Below are 17584 nucleotides of genomic sequence, written 5' to 3'. Positions count from 1 at the left end.
AGAGTGATGCTGAAGTATTTATTCCATATTATATTTTTTGATACTTTGAACACATAGACATTTTACGAAAACGAAAAAAAAACGAAACAAAATTAAACGTAATATCTGACGAAAAGGGGACACAAATAAACAAAAATTGTGAAATATACCATCGAGTTGGAAAGACATTAGATTCTTCCATTTTGATGGAGAGAAAATATACAGCGACAGCTCTCGACAACACCACGAAATAAATGGGCGTGACCAAATGTGCTCGGGAGACGGAATTTCAGTTCAGCTTGACGATACGGAAACTGACGAATGTAAGTGGAATTAGTGGAGTTTCCTTACTAAGAGGAAGAACAAGCACGTGGGTACGCGAGATTTGATAATCTTAAAGACGCCTTGTTCAGAAACATTGTTTAGATGTCAACTCGGTTATAACGCGTTCTGGTCCGATGTAAGTTCGTGTAACGATGAATCGCTATTTAATATGAACTAATTAGGTGTCTATTCCATGTCGGCCTTGTGTTTTATCGATATCGATTGGTATAGCTGCTGATAACAGGAACGCACGGCATACATCTGTATACACCCCTTTGGAAATCATCATGTTATAGAGAGAAATTGCGTTACATAGCACATCGTTATAACGCGCACCTGTCCTCGACATGCTCTAACAACAGCTGAAGTCATTAATTTCATGAAAGATTAAAATAAATGCAATATGTTTCATAACGATCACATAAAAGTACTGACTTCGTCACATATTTGAAATACGAGTATACTTACAATACCGTTTCGTTATAACGCGCACCTGCCTGTTTGTATATTGACAACTCTCTTGTGAAATATTGACCGTGTGTTTGTCGCTCACGCTATGGAATATGTATAATTCGTTCGTAAAACTACTTTAGTTCCAGTGCAGACATAACGATTATAGGACACAAGGACTACAGTGGAAAAGTGAAAATATGAACAATTTGATCAGATATGTTTCATATAAAACGAGATTTTTATATTGTACGTGTTGCAGAATGAATCACAATTTTACCAATCAAAGAAAAATGCTTACTTGTGTATGAAACATATTTTGTTTCGGATCACCAACTTTAAAAAATCCTACTTGTATAGTCTTCATATCAATACGCTACGATGTTAAGGTTAACATATGTGAGACTCCGCATACATTCGCCATGCGCACTTTATTCAACGAAGTGTAAGGTTAGCAGCGTCAGACATGCATTGGCCATGACCAATAAGCCATTAACTTGATGTATATGTTGATTATATGAAACAATGTAATCCATTCTTTTAAAAATATATTTCAGGTAATCGATACGTGCGTTAAAGGATTATTAAGTGTGATTAGCTTGGACGTTGTTCTGCATGCTTTTATGTTTAGATACCCCACCCTTTTCAGTTTAAACCATGCAATATTGTAATAACAAGGTATCTATGCAAACCTCTGTAAACTACTATCGGGATATTATGGCGATTTCAATTTAAAGCACTGTCAATTTAAAATAAGCGGTTTTACATTTTGGTCCTATGATATCGTTTTACACACGACTTCCATGTTTTGTCACTATATAACCAGAGGGTGTATCCTTTGTCATATATTTGGATTGTATTTAAATAATACTTTGATACTGTACATGTATAAAGTATATATAACAATATCATGAGGGTATGAACTGTTTCACAACATGTGTCACTCTGTGTCGAAGTTATGAAAATTAAAATAATATTATTCGCGAAGAGATAACAATAGCCATTTAATAATAGCATCTCTCTATATCTATTGACTTGATACAGGGCGAGCCACATGCAGATCCTCATTGCTGGATGGTGAGGGGAAAATCAATATCTGGCAAATATGTGCCATAAACTCCATTGTTCATAATGACCGAGAATAAGCCCAGCAGCCCTGTACCTAATCCTAATCCTGCTCATCCCTACACAATAGCTGAGACTGAGCGTTCACTGCGGGCATCTGGCTAATGCTGGGTGCGACACGATATCGCCAACACAAATCAATATTTTCCGAGTTTAGCAGAAGAATCTCGCTCCGTGACTGAGGAATATTTGGATTTTCGGTTACGAAGCGGATGGATGGATTCTCAGTGGTGTGTCTATTAGGAGAGGGGATGGGAGAGTGCGATGGGGGGGGGGGGGGGGAGTGGAATGGGTCGAGGTGGTGGGGTGGAGGAGGTCAGATGCTTGGTATTATGAAGGACGCTGTACGTTTTTCGGTGTATTTTGTGATGAGGACTTTTCTACAGCAGTGGTGGACAAGGTTGGGTGTGGGGTAGGGTTAGGGAGGTCGGGAGGTGGAAGGGGCATGGCTGTTTAGCGCGTTTCGAAATACCATGTAATGTTTGCATGGAGGTGGAAGCAAGAAGGGTTGAGGCTGTGCGTGTGTGTGGTGGTGTGTGTGTGTGTGTGTGGAGGGGGGGGGGGGGGGGGGGGGGGGGGGTGCGTAATCGCGGTGTGTGAGTGTGCGTGCTCGTCGGGGAGAGACAGTTTGGAGGCGGGGGGTGGGTCTCTACTGTATGCCCCTGGGAGAGTTGGGTTGGGTTAACACTTGACAAATTGATGCAATGTGAGATGAGATAACTAAGTGAGTTTGTGGTGAGATTAATATTCCGGGGTGGGTGGGTGGGTGGGTGGGGGGGGGGGGGGGGGGGGGTTGGTTGGTTGGTTTACCCTGACAAAGGAGGAGATAGCAGTGATAGGTGACGGGGCAGGGTGCATTGTGAACGGATGGGTATTCAGAGGGGAGCAAATGGCGAGTGTTCATCACAGAAGGCAGTGCGGTGGTGTGGGGTTGGGGGAGAGAAGTGCAGTGTCACGGCAACACGTCGAGGTCACACTGGTGCTGTAGCGAGTCAGATATGAATGTTGCAAGGCATGGCACGATGCCGAAAGGGGGGGGGGGGGGGGGGAGTAAACTTATCATATGTCTGTGTTGGGGGGGGGGGGGGGGGGTCCTCCTTACATGTTACATGTGAGATTGTTGCATGTACGAGACAGACCCCTACATGTTTGGAGGGCGAGGGGAGAGCTGTTGCGTGACTGTTGGGTGTTGTTGATTACTGTGTCAGTCGGGGTGTAGAGGAGAACGGTCAATTTGATCAGCCTGTTCAGATAGCCGTTGTCTTCAGTGCCAGCTGGCAGCACACGCCATGTGCACACCGGGGGTACCGATAAGTTGACAGACCGGATGGGGTCAGGGTGGGAATAGGGGTACGTTTGCGGCAGTACAAACCATGTGTCATTTGGGGAGCTTAAATCTGACGGGGCCGGGTGGCTTTGGAATAGGGGTAGACCACGTGTCGACTTTGGGAACCTAAAAGCTGGCGGGGTGGGTTGCAATGGGAATGGGGTGGTTTGTGGCATGTGTGGTGAGGGAAAGACCCACCCGACAATGCTAACTGGTGACGTGTAGATGACTCATAGTATAAACATAGACTCACAATGAACATACTTGTTAGATGAAATGTATTGCACTACAATATAACCCTATATACATAATATAATTTAAAATTTAAATTACAGGTTTATTCCATTTCTTATCCTTTAAAATATTCATTTTTTAAGACATCATGACATACGTCTTTGTTAATAGATAAAACGGGGTGTTTTGTCAACTATTAAAATCACAATAGAATCAGAAATCATACACATACCTACATGTGGTCTCTAAGAAAATCAAACCTAAGAGACGAATCTGGTGCATCAGCCCCATTCTTCAACTTGCCTTAAATGTGGAGTCAGCATTTATGACAGTCAGAATATTAATGAAGATATGCATGACATTGACACGATTTCACCTTCATGGTTGTTACAGATGGCTAGACGTGTGAGATTATACCTGAGCCATCTGAATATACTGACCTGTCACACATTCAGGGCAACTCGTTTATCCGGACGGAACCGTTTTCTGTACAGTGGACCGGATAAACGTAAATTCGGATTAGCGGAATATCATTTTACACTTTTTTAGACATGCAATACAACCAGAATGAAGAAACAGAATGTGAGTCACATGCTGAATGTTGTTCTACGTCGTCGTCAGCGGTATTAGAGACATCGCAACGGCGACTCTTTTAAGATTCGAGTATGGATCCGATCACAAAAAAGATGGTGGATTGCGCGAGTGCCATAAGGTCAAGGTACAACACATACTTAATTGTCAAGACTGTGAATTGGGAATGGTGGCAGATGATGTTACCATGTATATTCTGGTTCACGGCGTTTACTGACAATGACGAAAAAATAATAACTGTCATAACTAAAGGCTCAAACTTTTACTGATATGTGACTCTCAACCCCCCCCCCCACCAAACAAACAAACAAATCCAGAAAAAAACAACCTAAATAAAAAACAACAAAACAACAACACCCCAAAAACCCAACCCCAAACAAAGTAAACAGAACAAACAAAAACACACACACCGCATTCAGAATCCCCTTGAATTAACTGCGTTTGTGACCAATCAATCCACATTTTCGTCGGTTTGTCTAAGAATATCATTGGCAGGTGAGCATCTATTGTTTCCCATGTTTCCGGGTCAAATTAGTACCCAGAGCGTGGCGTTTAGAGAGCTCACGAAAATAGGGATGGAGTGGTCAGTTGCGTTTAGAATATTCAATAAGAGAATATTGCTGGCTGCTAGAATTCACTAAAACATTCCGTTGTTTTCCCTGATAAACACGTGATGGCAAACACGTCGGACATCCACTTGAAAACCTGCTCTGGTGACAATGTGTTTATATGAAACTACATGTCAAGTGCATGGTTACATGACCATGGTCCCGAGTTACGCGGACATGACGTGGAACGAAGCAGGAAGTCGACAACACAGCCATCAATGCGGAAGTGAGCATAACTGAACATGTGGCGAGCATTAGGTTTCAACGGATTTACATGGTATCAGAGAGAGAGAGAGAGAGAGAGAGAGAGAGAGAGAGAGAGAGAGAGAGAGAGAGAGAGAGAGAGAGAGAGAGAGAGAGAGAGAGAGAGAGAGAGAGAGAGAGAGAGAGTATTTCAGAGCTGCATCACGGCATGTCAGTTCTCATCACATGTTGTCACATCTCGTCACATCTGTTGTATTGCTCTTCCACCTTACCCCCTCCTCAATGCGACTCAAAACATTAAACAAAAGAGGTTAAGATTTTCTGCGTGATGGATACAAATTTGACATCGTTACAACGTCAACCATTATTAATGAATCATGTGTATAATCTTGGTTCTTGATACATTCTAATCAGTCTGATGTCTCGGCTGATTCAGCCATGTGACAAACTTGTTCTTGCCTGTGTTCTTTCCAACGGGGGATCGAGTTACTGACTTAAACGACAATAACAACAACCCGTCAATCATTTCTCAGTACATACGTGGAGGGTGGAATTAAAAACACGAAATTTAATGAGATAATCAACTTGATGATGAATGATAACAGACGTGGATCGGCCCAGAAAGTGTTTTTTAAAACTATTATCGTCTAATACTTCACATAACCAGTGTCCTGTGGTTGTTATGTGAGAGTGCATGATGCTGTGTACTATGAAGCTACATACAGCTCCGATTACAACCAACCTTATAACTACCGGGTCAGTTTGAAAAAATGATACAGGGCCCCATTCCTCAAAGCGATCTTAGCGCTACGATGATAGTAAACCTATGTTAAAGTATGGGACTTACGATCATCTTAGTGCTAAGATCGCTTTGTGGAACGGGGCTCAGGGCAAAAGAAAGTAAACACCCATATTTGGTGGTGTCTAAAAATGAAACAATTAAACAAGAAATGGTTACTTGATGAAGCTGTATTTCATACGGGTATGATGCTTATGATTTGGACCTTAACATTGCGATGTATCGGTGACTGTTTTCAGCCAACGTTTTCATAACGTTTATAATTATGTGGTCAAATCCAAATTTCAAGAGTATACTTTCTTTGACCGGCAGTTTATGTAACCATTTCTATTTATGCAACTTATGTGTGGATTTTAAATAAATCCAAACCATCCATCAAGTAGACTCGTGTAGCTCAAGTTGAAAGAACATATTAATATCATATTAATGTAAATACATATTCAAGATGCAGTTTGTTTGAGAAGTTTAAAAAGCAAACACAATCAGTAACTAATGAAGAGATCAAATAAAATACTCACAAAATGCGGTGAACGAAATAGAAATATTTCACAACATACCCTGTCCACACAGTTAGACGGTTAATTCCCATGTGAAAGCCAAATACAGAGGCGCTTTGTCTTTGGGGGCTTTGTTCAGTGATCGCACCCGCATTACTGTCAGATGTGACAGCCCCGGGGACAATGAGTAACGGGTAAGTTCATTTGGGGGTCTGACCCGATACCATGTCACTTGTACCCAATGAAACGCGGCCAACTTTCTCTTGTCGTAACACCCAGCAAGAAAATGCATCCCTTTTCTCCTTACCTCACAGTACCATGCGGTTTAATGAGCCCAAAGCAACTTTGAATTTATCTTCATTGTACCGCAATGAAACGTTAATTAATTGCAAAGTAGTGTGAATCTTTACGGATGTTGCTCGTTAAAGGGCGTGTTTGCGTAATAATGATAAACACCCGTGTATTTTGCTTCTATAACATCGCGTTAGGGAGCAGTTTTGGATACGCGTTATAACGAGGTGAAGACATGTATCGTTTTAAGGCATTCCATATGGGTAGACACGAGGCTTCACTATGCAACCGTTTACCCCATGGAAAACTGCGAGTTTATGGTTTATTTTCCTGCGTGAGAAAGGTGGATAACTGGATGCTATGTACATGCATCCGGGGTGACAAGAAGGCATTACCTGTCAAGCGAGGCGAAGTCGGACTATGAAATGTACACGTGATTGATAGATACATACACCCTCGTCTTGCGGGTTATACCAGTCTGGACCGTAAACTAGCAAGCTTTGAAGTGAAACACGTTGTGTGAAGCCCTGATAGAAACACGTCCAACTGAAAATATAAACCACGAAAGAATAAAATTTCAAAGGAAAATATCTGTTTGATATAAATATAAGTTGATACATTAAATGAGGATGTGCTTTTAGATGCGGTAGATATGGTTTGATGCTTGTACATTAACACAAGGATTTACTCGAAATTCGTAAAACAAACTTTAAATATGAAATTGTAATCCTCTGAAATATTACGGATAGACAAATGGATAAATGGGCCTTCGAATATCGATCATCTATCGCGAGCATTAAGTTTCTCATAATTACACTTAAACTATAGATATCAAGTTAGTTTATATAAAGTTTTAAACTTGAAATGTTTAGAATCAATGCAGATGTCAAATTCTATATATTTTTTTAAAACTATCTTTATATTTTGTAAAACAGAAATCTCGGTTTCTCAAGTTTTATGCAAAATATTACGAATAAATAAATAATGGGCAAATTTGTTCTGTGCTTGTAGATAGAAACTGTCAAAAACCCAACGAATGAGTAATTACCATGTACGCAGCTTACAAAGTAACGCCTTCCTCTTTCATACAACTAAAAACTCACATAAAACATATACCGTTACATCCTCATCGCAACTAACACAAACAAAAATATAGATAAAAGATATCACCCAACGAAGAGGAAGAGCATTAAAAAAACCAATCTCGGATGACGGTAACCGATTATTTTCATTTTGTCACGAGCAGTGCAAACAGGAAGACTAAACAGATAAGTGGACTATCGGATTAAAGACCATTAGCCAAATATAACACTGTCGCTTTATATCCAAGTTAGCATTGGGCATTCATAGTCTCTCCCCGGATGACACTTTAATAGCTCATATGTCATTGCTGTGATTCGGGTGTGTTTAGAATATACCCGCGAGCTATTTGGTTTAGACACTGGTTCGTTGGAGTTGGTTTGCCTTGACATCGGACAAAATATATGTAAATATACATACGTGTGATGTTTAATTCAAGTGGAACTCTTCATGTGGGGCCTTACGTGCGTTTGTGTGAATGCGCGCGCGTGGTTGAAGTGAACTCTTTCTGATAATATGCTTGTTGTTATTATTTGTTATTTTGCGACAGATTTAAACGATGAAACTGGCCTTAGATTTTCAGTTTTGTTTTTGACCCTATTTACATAGGGAGGGGAGAGTGGGACCGGAGATTGGTGGGCGAGAGAAAGGTCTGAACTGTTTACGTGGGGAAGGGGGGATTGGAGGGTGAGAGAAAGGTCTGAACTGTTTTAATAGGGGAGTAGAGGGTGGGGCCGGAGATTGGAGGGTGAGAGAAAGGTCTGAACTGTTTACGTGGGGAGGGTAGGGTGGAGCCGGAGATTGGAGGGCGAGAGAAAGGTCTGAACTGTTTACGTGGGGAGGGTAGGGTGGAGCCGGAGATTGGAGGGCGAGAGAAAGGTCTGAACTGTTTACGTGGTGTGTAGAGGGTGGGGCCGGAGATTGGTGGGCGAGAGAAAGGTCTGAACTGTTTACGTGGGGAGGGGAGGGGAGGGGAGGGGAGGGGAGGGGAGGGGAGGGTGGGGCCGGAGATTTGAGGGTGAGAGAAAGGTCTGAACTGTTTACGTGTGGAGGGGAAGGTGGGGCCGGAGATTGGAGGGTGAGAGAAAGGTCTGAACTGTTTACGTGGGGAGTAGAGGGTGGGGCCGGAGATTGGTGGGCGAGAGAAAGGTCTGAACTGTTTACGTGGGGAGGGGAGGGGAGGGGAGGGGAGGGGAGGGGAGGGGAGGGTGGAGCCGGAGATTGGAGGGCGAGAGAAAGGTCTGAACTGTTTACGTGGTGTGTAGAGGGTGGGGCCGGAGATTGGTGGGCGAGAGAAAGGTCTGAACTGTTTACGTGGGGAGGGGAGGGGAGGGGAGGGGAGGGGAGGGGAGGGGAGGGTGGGGCCGGAGATTTGAGGGTGAGAGAAAGGTCTGAACTGTTTACGTGTGGAGGGGAAGGTGGGGCCGGAGATTGGAGGGTGAGAGAAAGGTCTGAACTGTTTACGTGGGGAGTAGAGGGTGGGGCCGGAGATTGGAGGGTGAGAGAAAGGTCTGAACTATTTACGTGGGGAGGGGAGGGTGGTGCCGGAGATTGGAGGGCGAGAGAAAGGTCTGAACTGTTTACGTGGGGAGGGGAGGGTGGGACCGGAGACTGGAGGGCGAGCGAAAGGTCTGAACTATTTACGTGGGGAGGGGAGGGTGGAGCCGGAGATTTGAGGGTGAGAGAAAGGTCTGAACTGTTTACGTGGGGAGGGGAGGGTGGGGCCGGAGATTGGAGGGCGAGAGAAAGGTCTGAACTGTTTACGTGTGGAGGGGAAGGTGGGGCCGGAGATTGGAGGGTGAGAGAAAGGTCTGAACTGTTTACGTGGGGAGTAGAGGGTGGGGCCGGAGATTTGAGGGTGAGAGAAAGGTCTGAACTATTTACGTGGGGAGGGGAGGGTGGTGCCGGAGATTGGAGGGCGAGAGAAAGGTCTGAACTGTTTACGTGGGGAGGGGAGGGTGGGACCGGAGACTGGAGGGCGAGCGAAAGGTCTGAACTATTTACGTGGGGAGGGGAGGGTGGAGCCGGAGATTTGAGGGTGAGAGAAAGGTCTGAACTGTTTACGTGGGGAGGGGAGGGTGGGGCCGGAGATTTGAGGGTGAGAGAAAGGTCTGAACTGTTTACGTGTGGAGGGGAAGGTGGGGCCGGAGATTGGAGGGTGAGAGAAAGGTCTGAACTGTTTACGTGGGGAGTAGAGGGTGGGGCCGGAGATTGGAGGGTGAGAGAAAGGTCTGAACTATTTACGTGGGGAGGGGAGGGTGGTGCCGGAGATTGGAGGGCGAGAGAAAGGTCTGAACTGTTTACGTGGGGAGGGGAGGGTGGGACCGGAGACTGGAGGGCGAGCGAAAGGTCTGAACTATTTACGTGGGGAGGGGAGGGTGGAGCCGGAGATTTGAGGGTGAGAGAAAGGTCTGAACTGTTTACGTGGGGAGGGGAGGGTGGGGCCGGAGATTGGAGGGCGAGAGAAAGGTCTGAACTGTTTACATGGGGAGTAGAGGGTGGTGCCGGAGATTGGAGGGCGAGCGAAAGGTCTGAACTATTTACGTGGGGAGGGGAGGGTGGAGCCGGAGATTTGAGGGTGAGAGAAAGGTCTGAACTGTTTACGTGGGGAGTAGAGGGTGGGGCCGGAGATTGGTGGGCGAGAGAAAGGTCTGAACTGTTTACGTGGGGAGGGGGAGGGGGGGGGGGGGAGGGGTTGGAGGGCGAGAGAAAGGTCTGAACTGTTTACGTGGGGAGTAGAGGGTGGGGCCGGAGATTGGAGGGCGAGAGAAAGGTCTGAACTGTTTACGTGGGGAGGGAAGGGTGGGGCCGGAGATTGGAGGGCGAGAGAAAGGTCTGAACTGTTTACGTGGTGTGTAGAGGGTGGGGCCGGAGATTGGTGGGCGAGAGAAAGGTCTGAACTGTTTACGTGGGGAGGGGAGGGGAGGGTGGGGCCGGAGATTGGAGTGCGAGAGAAAGGTCTGAACTGTTTACGTGGGGAGGGGAGGGGAGGGTGGGGCCGGAGATTGGAGTGCGAGAGAAAGGTCTGAACTGTTTACGTGGGGAGGGAAGGGTGGGGCCGGAGATTGGAGGGCGAGAGAAAGGTCTGAACTGTTTACGTGGGGAGTAGAGGGTGGGGCCGGATATTGGTGGGTGAGAGAAAGGTCTGAACTGTTTACGTGGGGAGGGGAGGGTGGGGCCGGAGATTGGAGGGCGAGAGAAAGGTCTGAACTGTTTACGTGGGGAGGGGAGGGTGGGACCGGAGACTGGAGGGCGAGCGAAAGGTCTGAACTATTTACGTGGGGAGGGGAGGGTGGAGCCAGATATTTGAGGGTGAGAGAAAGGTCTGAACTGTTTACGTGGGGAGGGGAGGGTGGGGCCGGAGATTGAAGGGCGAGAGAAAGGTCTGAACTGTTTACGTGTGGAGGGGAAGGTGGGGCCGGAGATTGGAGGGCGAGAGAAAGGTCTGAACTGTTTACGTGGGGAGGGTAGGGTAGGGTGGGGCCGGAAATTGGAGGGTGAGAGAAAGGTCTGAACTGTTTACGTGGGGAGGGGAGGGTGGAGTCGGAGATTGGAGTGCGAGAGAAAGGTCTGAACTGTTTACGTGGGGAGGGGAGGGTGGGGCCGGAGATTGGAGGGTAAGAGAAAGGTCTGAACTGTTTACGTGGGGAGAGGAGTGTGGGGCCGGAGATTGGAGTGCGAGAGAAAGGTCTGAACTGTTTACGTGTGGAGGGGAAGGTGGGGCCGGAGATTGGAGGGTAAGAGAAAGGTCTGAACTGTTTACGTGGGGAGGGGAGGGTGGAGCCGGAGATTGGAGGGCGAGAGAAAGGTCTGAACTGTTTACGTGGGGAGTAGAGGGTGGGGCCGGAGATTGGAGGGTGAGAGAAAGGTCTGAACTGTTTACGTGGGGAGGGGAGGGTGGTGCCGGAGATTGGAGGGCGAGAGAAAGGTCTGAACTGTTTACGTGGGGAGGGGAGGGTGGAGCCGGAGATTGGAGGGTGAGAGAAAGGTCTGAACTGTTTACGTGGGGAGGGGAGGGTGGGACCGGAGACTGGAGGGCGAGCGAAAGGTCTGAACTGTTTACGTGGGGAGGGGAGGGTGGGACCGGAGATTGGAGGGTGAGAGAAAGGTCTGAACTGTTTACGTGGGGAGTAGAGGGTGGGACCGGAGATTGGAGGGCGAGAGAAAGGTCTGAACTGTTTACGTGGGGAGGGGAGGGTGGGGCCGGAGATTGGAGGGTGAGAGAAAGGTCTGAACTGTTTACGTGGGGAGGGGAGGGTGCGGCCGGAGATTGGAGGGCGAGAGAAAGGTCTGAACTGTTTACGTGGGGAGGGGAGGGTGCGGCCGGAGATTGGAGGGCGAGAGAAAGGTCTGAACTGTTTACGTGGGGAGGGGAGGGTGGAGCCGGAGATTGAAGGGCGAGAGAAAGGTCTGAACTGTTTACGTGGGGAGGGGAGGGTGCGGCCGGAGATTGGAGGGTGAGAGAAAGGTCTGAACTGTTTACGTGGGGAGGGGAGGGTGGGACCGGAGACTGGAGGGCGAGAGAAAGGTCTGAACTGTTTACGTGGGGAGTAGAGGGTGGGGCCGGAGATTGGAGGGCGAGAGAAAGGTCTGAACTGTTTACGTGGGGAGGGGAGGGTGCGGCCGGAGATTGGAGGGCGAGAGAAAGGTCTGAACTGTTTACGTGGGGAGTAGAGTGTGGAGCCAGGAACTGTTTACGTGGGGAGGGGAGATAGTGTTTTCTGAAGATTGCCGAGGGGGGTCTGAAGTATTTATTTTGTTCGGGGACGGGAGGGCGGGTCGTAGATAAGGTGTGAGAGGAAGGGAAATTTAGCTTTATGTGAATGGGGGAGGGACATACTCCAGGTTAGAATACGGGGTCTAACATTTAACAATTATTGCTCAAAACTGGCTGGCTAAAATAAGATCAAAGATGCAATACGATGGGGCAGTTTTAAAAGATACAGATGAACGTCCGATACCTACCTGGTATACTTACCCTGCTACAAACAAAAAGATAATGTATTATCAGCGACACTTTGGCCGGCCCTTGACGTTGATATGCGAGTACACGGGTGTGCATTAGTAACATGGGAATAATTCAGGGTGTCCGGGCCGTACGTACCGCCAACTGGCGGATCAGATTACCTGCTGAAGGCGGGGGTACAACGCCATGGCTAATTAACTAGCTTCAGAGTTGGACGAAAGGGACAATATGCCACGACCATTAATGAAACTGCGTTTTAAGCGATTGAACATTTACTGTGTTCTCTGTTAATCCATATGAATCAGAGAATAATATTAATACACTGATAAATGGAACTACAGACGAGCAGCTTGATAACGTTGAGGGTATGTTGTGATAGTGTGGTGTTATCTTATATATGAACTGCTGCTATTGAATTATGCGGGCGGGAACTGTGTTCTTCTAGAACTTCGTTATGTTTGTTTGGACCAGATGAACAATATTCAATTGAACGTTGGAATAGATTTACTTGAGAACTTTACAATTTTGCAGCAGAAGCCGAAATTCATCTTTTACTGTGAGAATACTTCGCCGTGTTTTCATAAAAAATGTCATAACGGGACTTATCCAGTTGCTGTAATATATAATATATTACTGTGGGCGAAGAATATTGTCACTAGAACTGTGTGGGGAAAGTTGTCCATACGTTTGGATGTTTTCAACGCCGCACTCAGCAATAGTCCAGCTAAATGACGGCGGTCTGTAAATAATCGAATCTGGTCCAGACGAACCGGTGGTTGACATCATGAGCATCGACTTACGCAATTAGGATATGATGTCACGCATCAACTAAGTCAGCGAGCCTGACAATCCGATCCCATTAGTCGCCGCTTTCGACAAGCATGCGTTGTTGAACATAAATTCTAGCCCGGATCTTCACGGGTCCCCTCTATAATACATACCATGCTTTAGTAACTTGTCAATCTGAATGTATTTAAACGATGAACTTGTACATTGACTTATGCCTTTCCTATGCAGGAATATCATTAATAATTGTACGGAAATCTGCATTATTAATATATTTCACATAGTTAAAACATTGGAATACGTGTGCACACTGCACCTGATGTGTTTCATTCAGTATGACCATGTATACCGAATGTATAGCACAGTAACCTCACAATACCAATATACTTTTGAACATTTGGGGCGAAACCTAGCCCAGTGGTAAAAGCACGACAAAGACAATTTTCCGGCGCCTAATAGTGAGTGAGTGAGTGAGTGAGTGAGTAGTGAGTGAATGAGTGAGTGAGGTTTTACGCCGCTTTTAGCAATATTCCAGCAATATCACGGCGGGGGACACCAGAAATGGGCTTCACACAGTGTACCGATGTCGGGAATCGAACCCGGGTCTTCGGCGTGACGAGCTAACGCTTTAACCACTAGGATACCCGACCGCCCCGGCGCCTAAAATAGGAAATTCAGTATATGTGTTCTATTCCGCATGCAATTCGTGAAGACTGTTCGTGGTGTCGCCATTTGGTCGATGTCGCTAGGAGTGGTTGCAAGGTAAACAACTGACAAGACTGCAAAGTTGGTTTCACTATTTTTAATTTTTTTAAAATGTTTTATTCGAAGTGCAACTGTTTCTGTGTTTTAAAGACAGTTAAATATGAAGGCTAATGTTTCAGCGGGACGGGTAGTTTTGGACCAACTGAAGATGAGTGACGCTAAACCACAGACGGCCTAAACGCAACTAAATACAGAAATAAATGTCTATTTTGACTGAAGGTGGAGATGTAGACAGGTACTTCAACCTTCCTAATTCTGACATAAAAGACAGAAAGTTGGAAACACAACCCTGTTCTTTGAAAGCTGGAAGTCGGAAGTGATGTGAAGAGCTTTCGATTATTTTAGCTTTCAAAATGGCGGAAGTGCGAAGTAACAGGCTGTGTTGAGCTCACACGCCTCTCTTCTAACATGAGGAGGAAAGCTGACTTGACAACGACAGGGCCCTTCATAGTAATACACATGATTCTCCACTTGATGCTCACCCAACCGCTACACTATATGTATGACATGGGCTCTAGCTAAGCTCTTAGTCTACCTAAGTGAATGGAATATGTGAGTGAATGTTATTTTACGCCGCATTTAGCATTATCTAAGCTATATCATGGCAGCCTGTATGTATTCGATTCTGGAACATTCAAATCTGTGACTTAAAGCGCGATCAACACAATCGGGGGTCGATTTGTGTATGTCCGAATAAGGTAACTTTGTGCTTGGAGAAATTGTCATACGAATAGTATTTAATCTTGTCATACACATTTTCTGCTTCATTTCTAGTTGAATTATTCACAAGTACAAAGTCTCTTAACCTGTTGTCCTGTTGGTTTCGTAACTGCACCAAAATTGACGTCAGTTTTACAACTCACCAGCTCTAACAATTAAATTAAGCCCGGATAAAAAAGACATTTAAAAAAATGACAGAGATTGTAAATTCAAATTTTTATTGATCTGTATGCAGCACACAATGAACGGTGCACCCAGACGGAAATGTATGTGTATATTGAATTTTCTACTTTTGAAAAACATCGGGTTTTACGCAGATGCTGCCCAATCGTTATCCACCTGATCGCGTGCTGCGTGTTTCCATGGTAACCTACCCTGTTCTGTTAAACTTGAGCGATAACTGGGACTGTATAGTGTTATGTGCAAATGTTCCTTCTTGCTTTGCTACCCGTATTTTATTGCCCGGGGGTGCTGTAGACTTTGTTTGTTAACTTATATCGAGATGTGAAGTTATTTGGGGTGTAGTGGAATATTTTAAAGGCAATTATCATTATGCTCGCGGCTAATACACGTCAAACTGTGTTTGGTGTCAGGATCAGCTAGGGTGAAAAAACAAACCCGCATATAGTTAATGATCTTCTTGTTTTAGGACATTATATGGGGAGTTGGGCGTATTATTGTACGGCGTCTATCGAAAAATATGTTATACCATAATCATAATCAACGTCATAGCACAGAAGCTCATTCGAGTGCACTTCGCTGGCACCTGCATAAACTGGATCTCGCTGTCCTGGCACCTTCATAAACTGGATCTCGCTGTCCTGGCACCTTCAGAAAACTGGACCTCGCTGTACTTTCACCTGCAAAAACTGGATCTCTCAGTACTGGCACCTACAAAAACTGGATCTCTCAGTACTGGCACCTACATAAACTGGATCTCTCAGTACTGGCACCTACAAAAACTGGATCTCTCAGTACTGGCACCTACAAAAACTCGTTCACTCAGTACTGGCACCTACAAAACCTTGATCGCTCAGTACTGACACCTCCAAAAACTGGATCTCTCAGTACTGGTACCTCCAAAAACTGGATCCCTCGGTACTGGCACCTACATAAACTGGATCTCTCGGTACTGGCACCTGCATAAACTCGTTCACTCAGTACTGGCACCTGCATAAACTCGTTCACTCAGTACTGGCACCTACATAAACTGGATCTCTCAGTACTGGCACCTACATAAACTCGTTCTCTCAGTACTGGCACCTACAAAAACTGGATCTCTCAGTACTGGCACCTACAAAAACTGGATGTCTCAGTACTGGCACCTACAAAAACTGGATCTCTCAGTACTGGCACCTACAAAAACTGGATCCCTCAGTACTGGCACCTACAAAAACTGGATCTCTCAGTACTGGCACCTGCAAAAACTGGATCTCTCAGTACTGGCACCTGCACAAACTGGATTTCGCTGTACTGGCACCTGCATAAACTGGATCTCTCAGTACTGGCACCTACATAAACTGGATCTCTCAGTACTGGCACCTACAAAAACTGGATCTCTCAGTACTGGCACCTACAAAAACTGGATCTCTCAGTACTGGCACCTGCACAAACTGGATCTCTCAGTACTGGCACCTGCACAAACTGGATCTCTCAGTACTGGCACCTGCACAAACTGGATTTCGCTGTACTGGCACCTGCATAAACTGGATCTCGATGAACTGGCACCTGCATAAACTGGATCTCTCAGTACTGGCACCTGCATAAACTGGATCTCGTTGAACTGGCACCTGCATAAACTGGATCTCTCAGTACTGGCACCTGCATAAACTGGATCTCTCAGTACTGGCACCTGCATATACTGGATGTCGCTGTATTGATCCCTGTTCATCGGATTATAGTGGTTTTAGCTACCCACTGAGAGCGCACACACCACTCGGCTAACTGCGTATGATCCCTCGTCTCGTTGTTTCACACCTAGTAAGCTTTGACGTGGGGTGATGGATATAAACCGAGCTGTATTGATTGTGAATGGAACATTCACGTTCAGTGAGTTGGGTAGCAGGGATGATCTACAGCAAAAAGCGGTGCACACAACATAAACATCACACAACAATTTGTTATTTTTACACCCCAGATATTAATAGTTCGGCCTTAGGAAGTACTTGGGATTTTGAAAAGGGAACGTGTGAACTTCATTCATTCATTCATTCTTTTTATTTCGGGGTGGTGGGGTGGGGGGGGGGGGGGGGGGTGGGGGGGGTGGGGGGGGGGGGGGGGGGGTATAGTTAAATGGCTGTAAACTATACACAGGTGTTAAGGTATATGTTTTTTCATTATTGTGGGACAGCCTTTGTGGGGGTAATGGTTGGACGAATACCCCCTTGTTTCGTTCATGAATGTACATGTCGGCAACTTGAGACGTCTTTTTTCTGGATTGGCTCGTTAATGCAGACGAGGCACAACTCAGAGTTCAACTCTAGACCCCAACACCACACAGACACAATTTGGCTTGCTAACATATTCAGTATCACTTTGTGTTGAAACCCGTTAATGCGGACCTAACTTCATAATGCGACCAGTCCGGTTAAACGATGTTACCTTGTTCGGGGACTCTAAAAAAGTACACACTATACCATTGTTCTCGGGTAAATATTTGCCATAACACTCAGTCTAGGGTTGTACATATTTTTGTGTGAACTTCGAGGGCACCGCAACTCAGGCGGCATCCGAGGCTACCCAATAACCCCGCTCTCAAACACTTGGCTCGCTGCCAAATACTCTTTCCTGTTCTGCAGGGGAAATCGCTCGTCTGGGGAGACCCGTATGTTGACTTGT

General features: G+C 45.9%; 1 protein-coding gene across 1 annotated transcript; it reads right to left on the bottom strand.

Annotated features, from left to right (window-relative positions):
* Nucleotides 1-8170: 8170 nt before the first annotated feature.
* Nucleotides 8171-12663, bottom strand: LOC139471986 (uncharacterized). Its single transcript, XM_071254493.1, has 4 exons — nt 12637-12663; nt 12488-12491; nt 10668-12199; nt 8171-9025 (listed from the first exon to the last, which is right to left on the bottom strand). The coding sequence occupies exons 1-4, from the start codon at nt 12661-12663 to the stop codon at nt 8171-8173; spliced, it is 2418 nt and encodes an 805-aa protein (XP_071110594.1).
* Nucleotides 12664-17584: the final 4921 nt, after the last annotated feature.

Source organism: Haliotis cracherodii, unplaced genomic scaffold (genome assembly GCF_022045235.1).
Source record: "Haliotis cracherodii isolate W230 unplaced genomic scaffold, xgHalCrac1.p SCAF_23, whole genome shotgun sequence".
Lineage (NCBI taxonomy): Eukaryota > Metazoa > Mollusca > Gastropoda > Lepetellida > Haliotidae > Haliotis > Haliotis cracherodii.
Note: the sequence above shows the minus strand (reverse complement) of the source record. Positions and strands in the feature narration are given on the sequence as shown.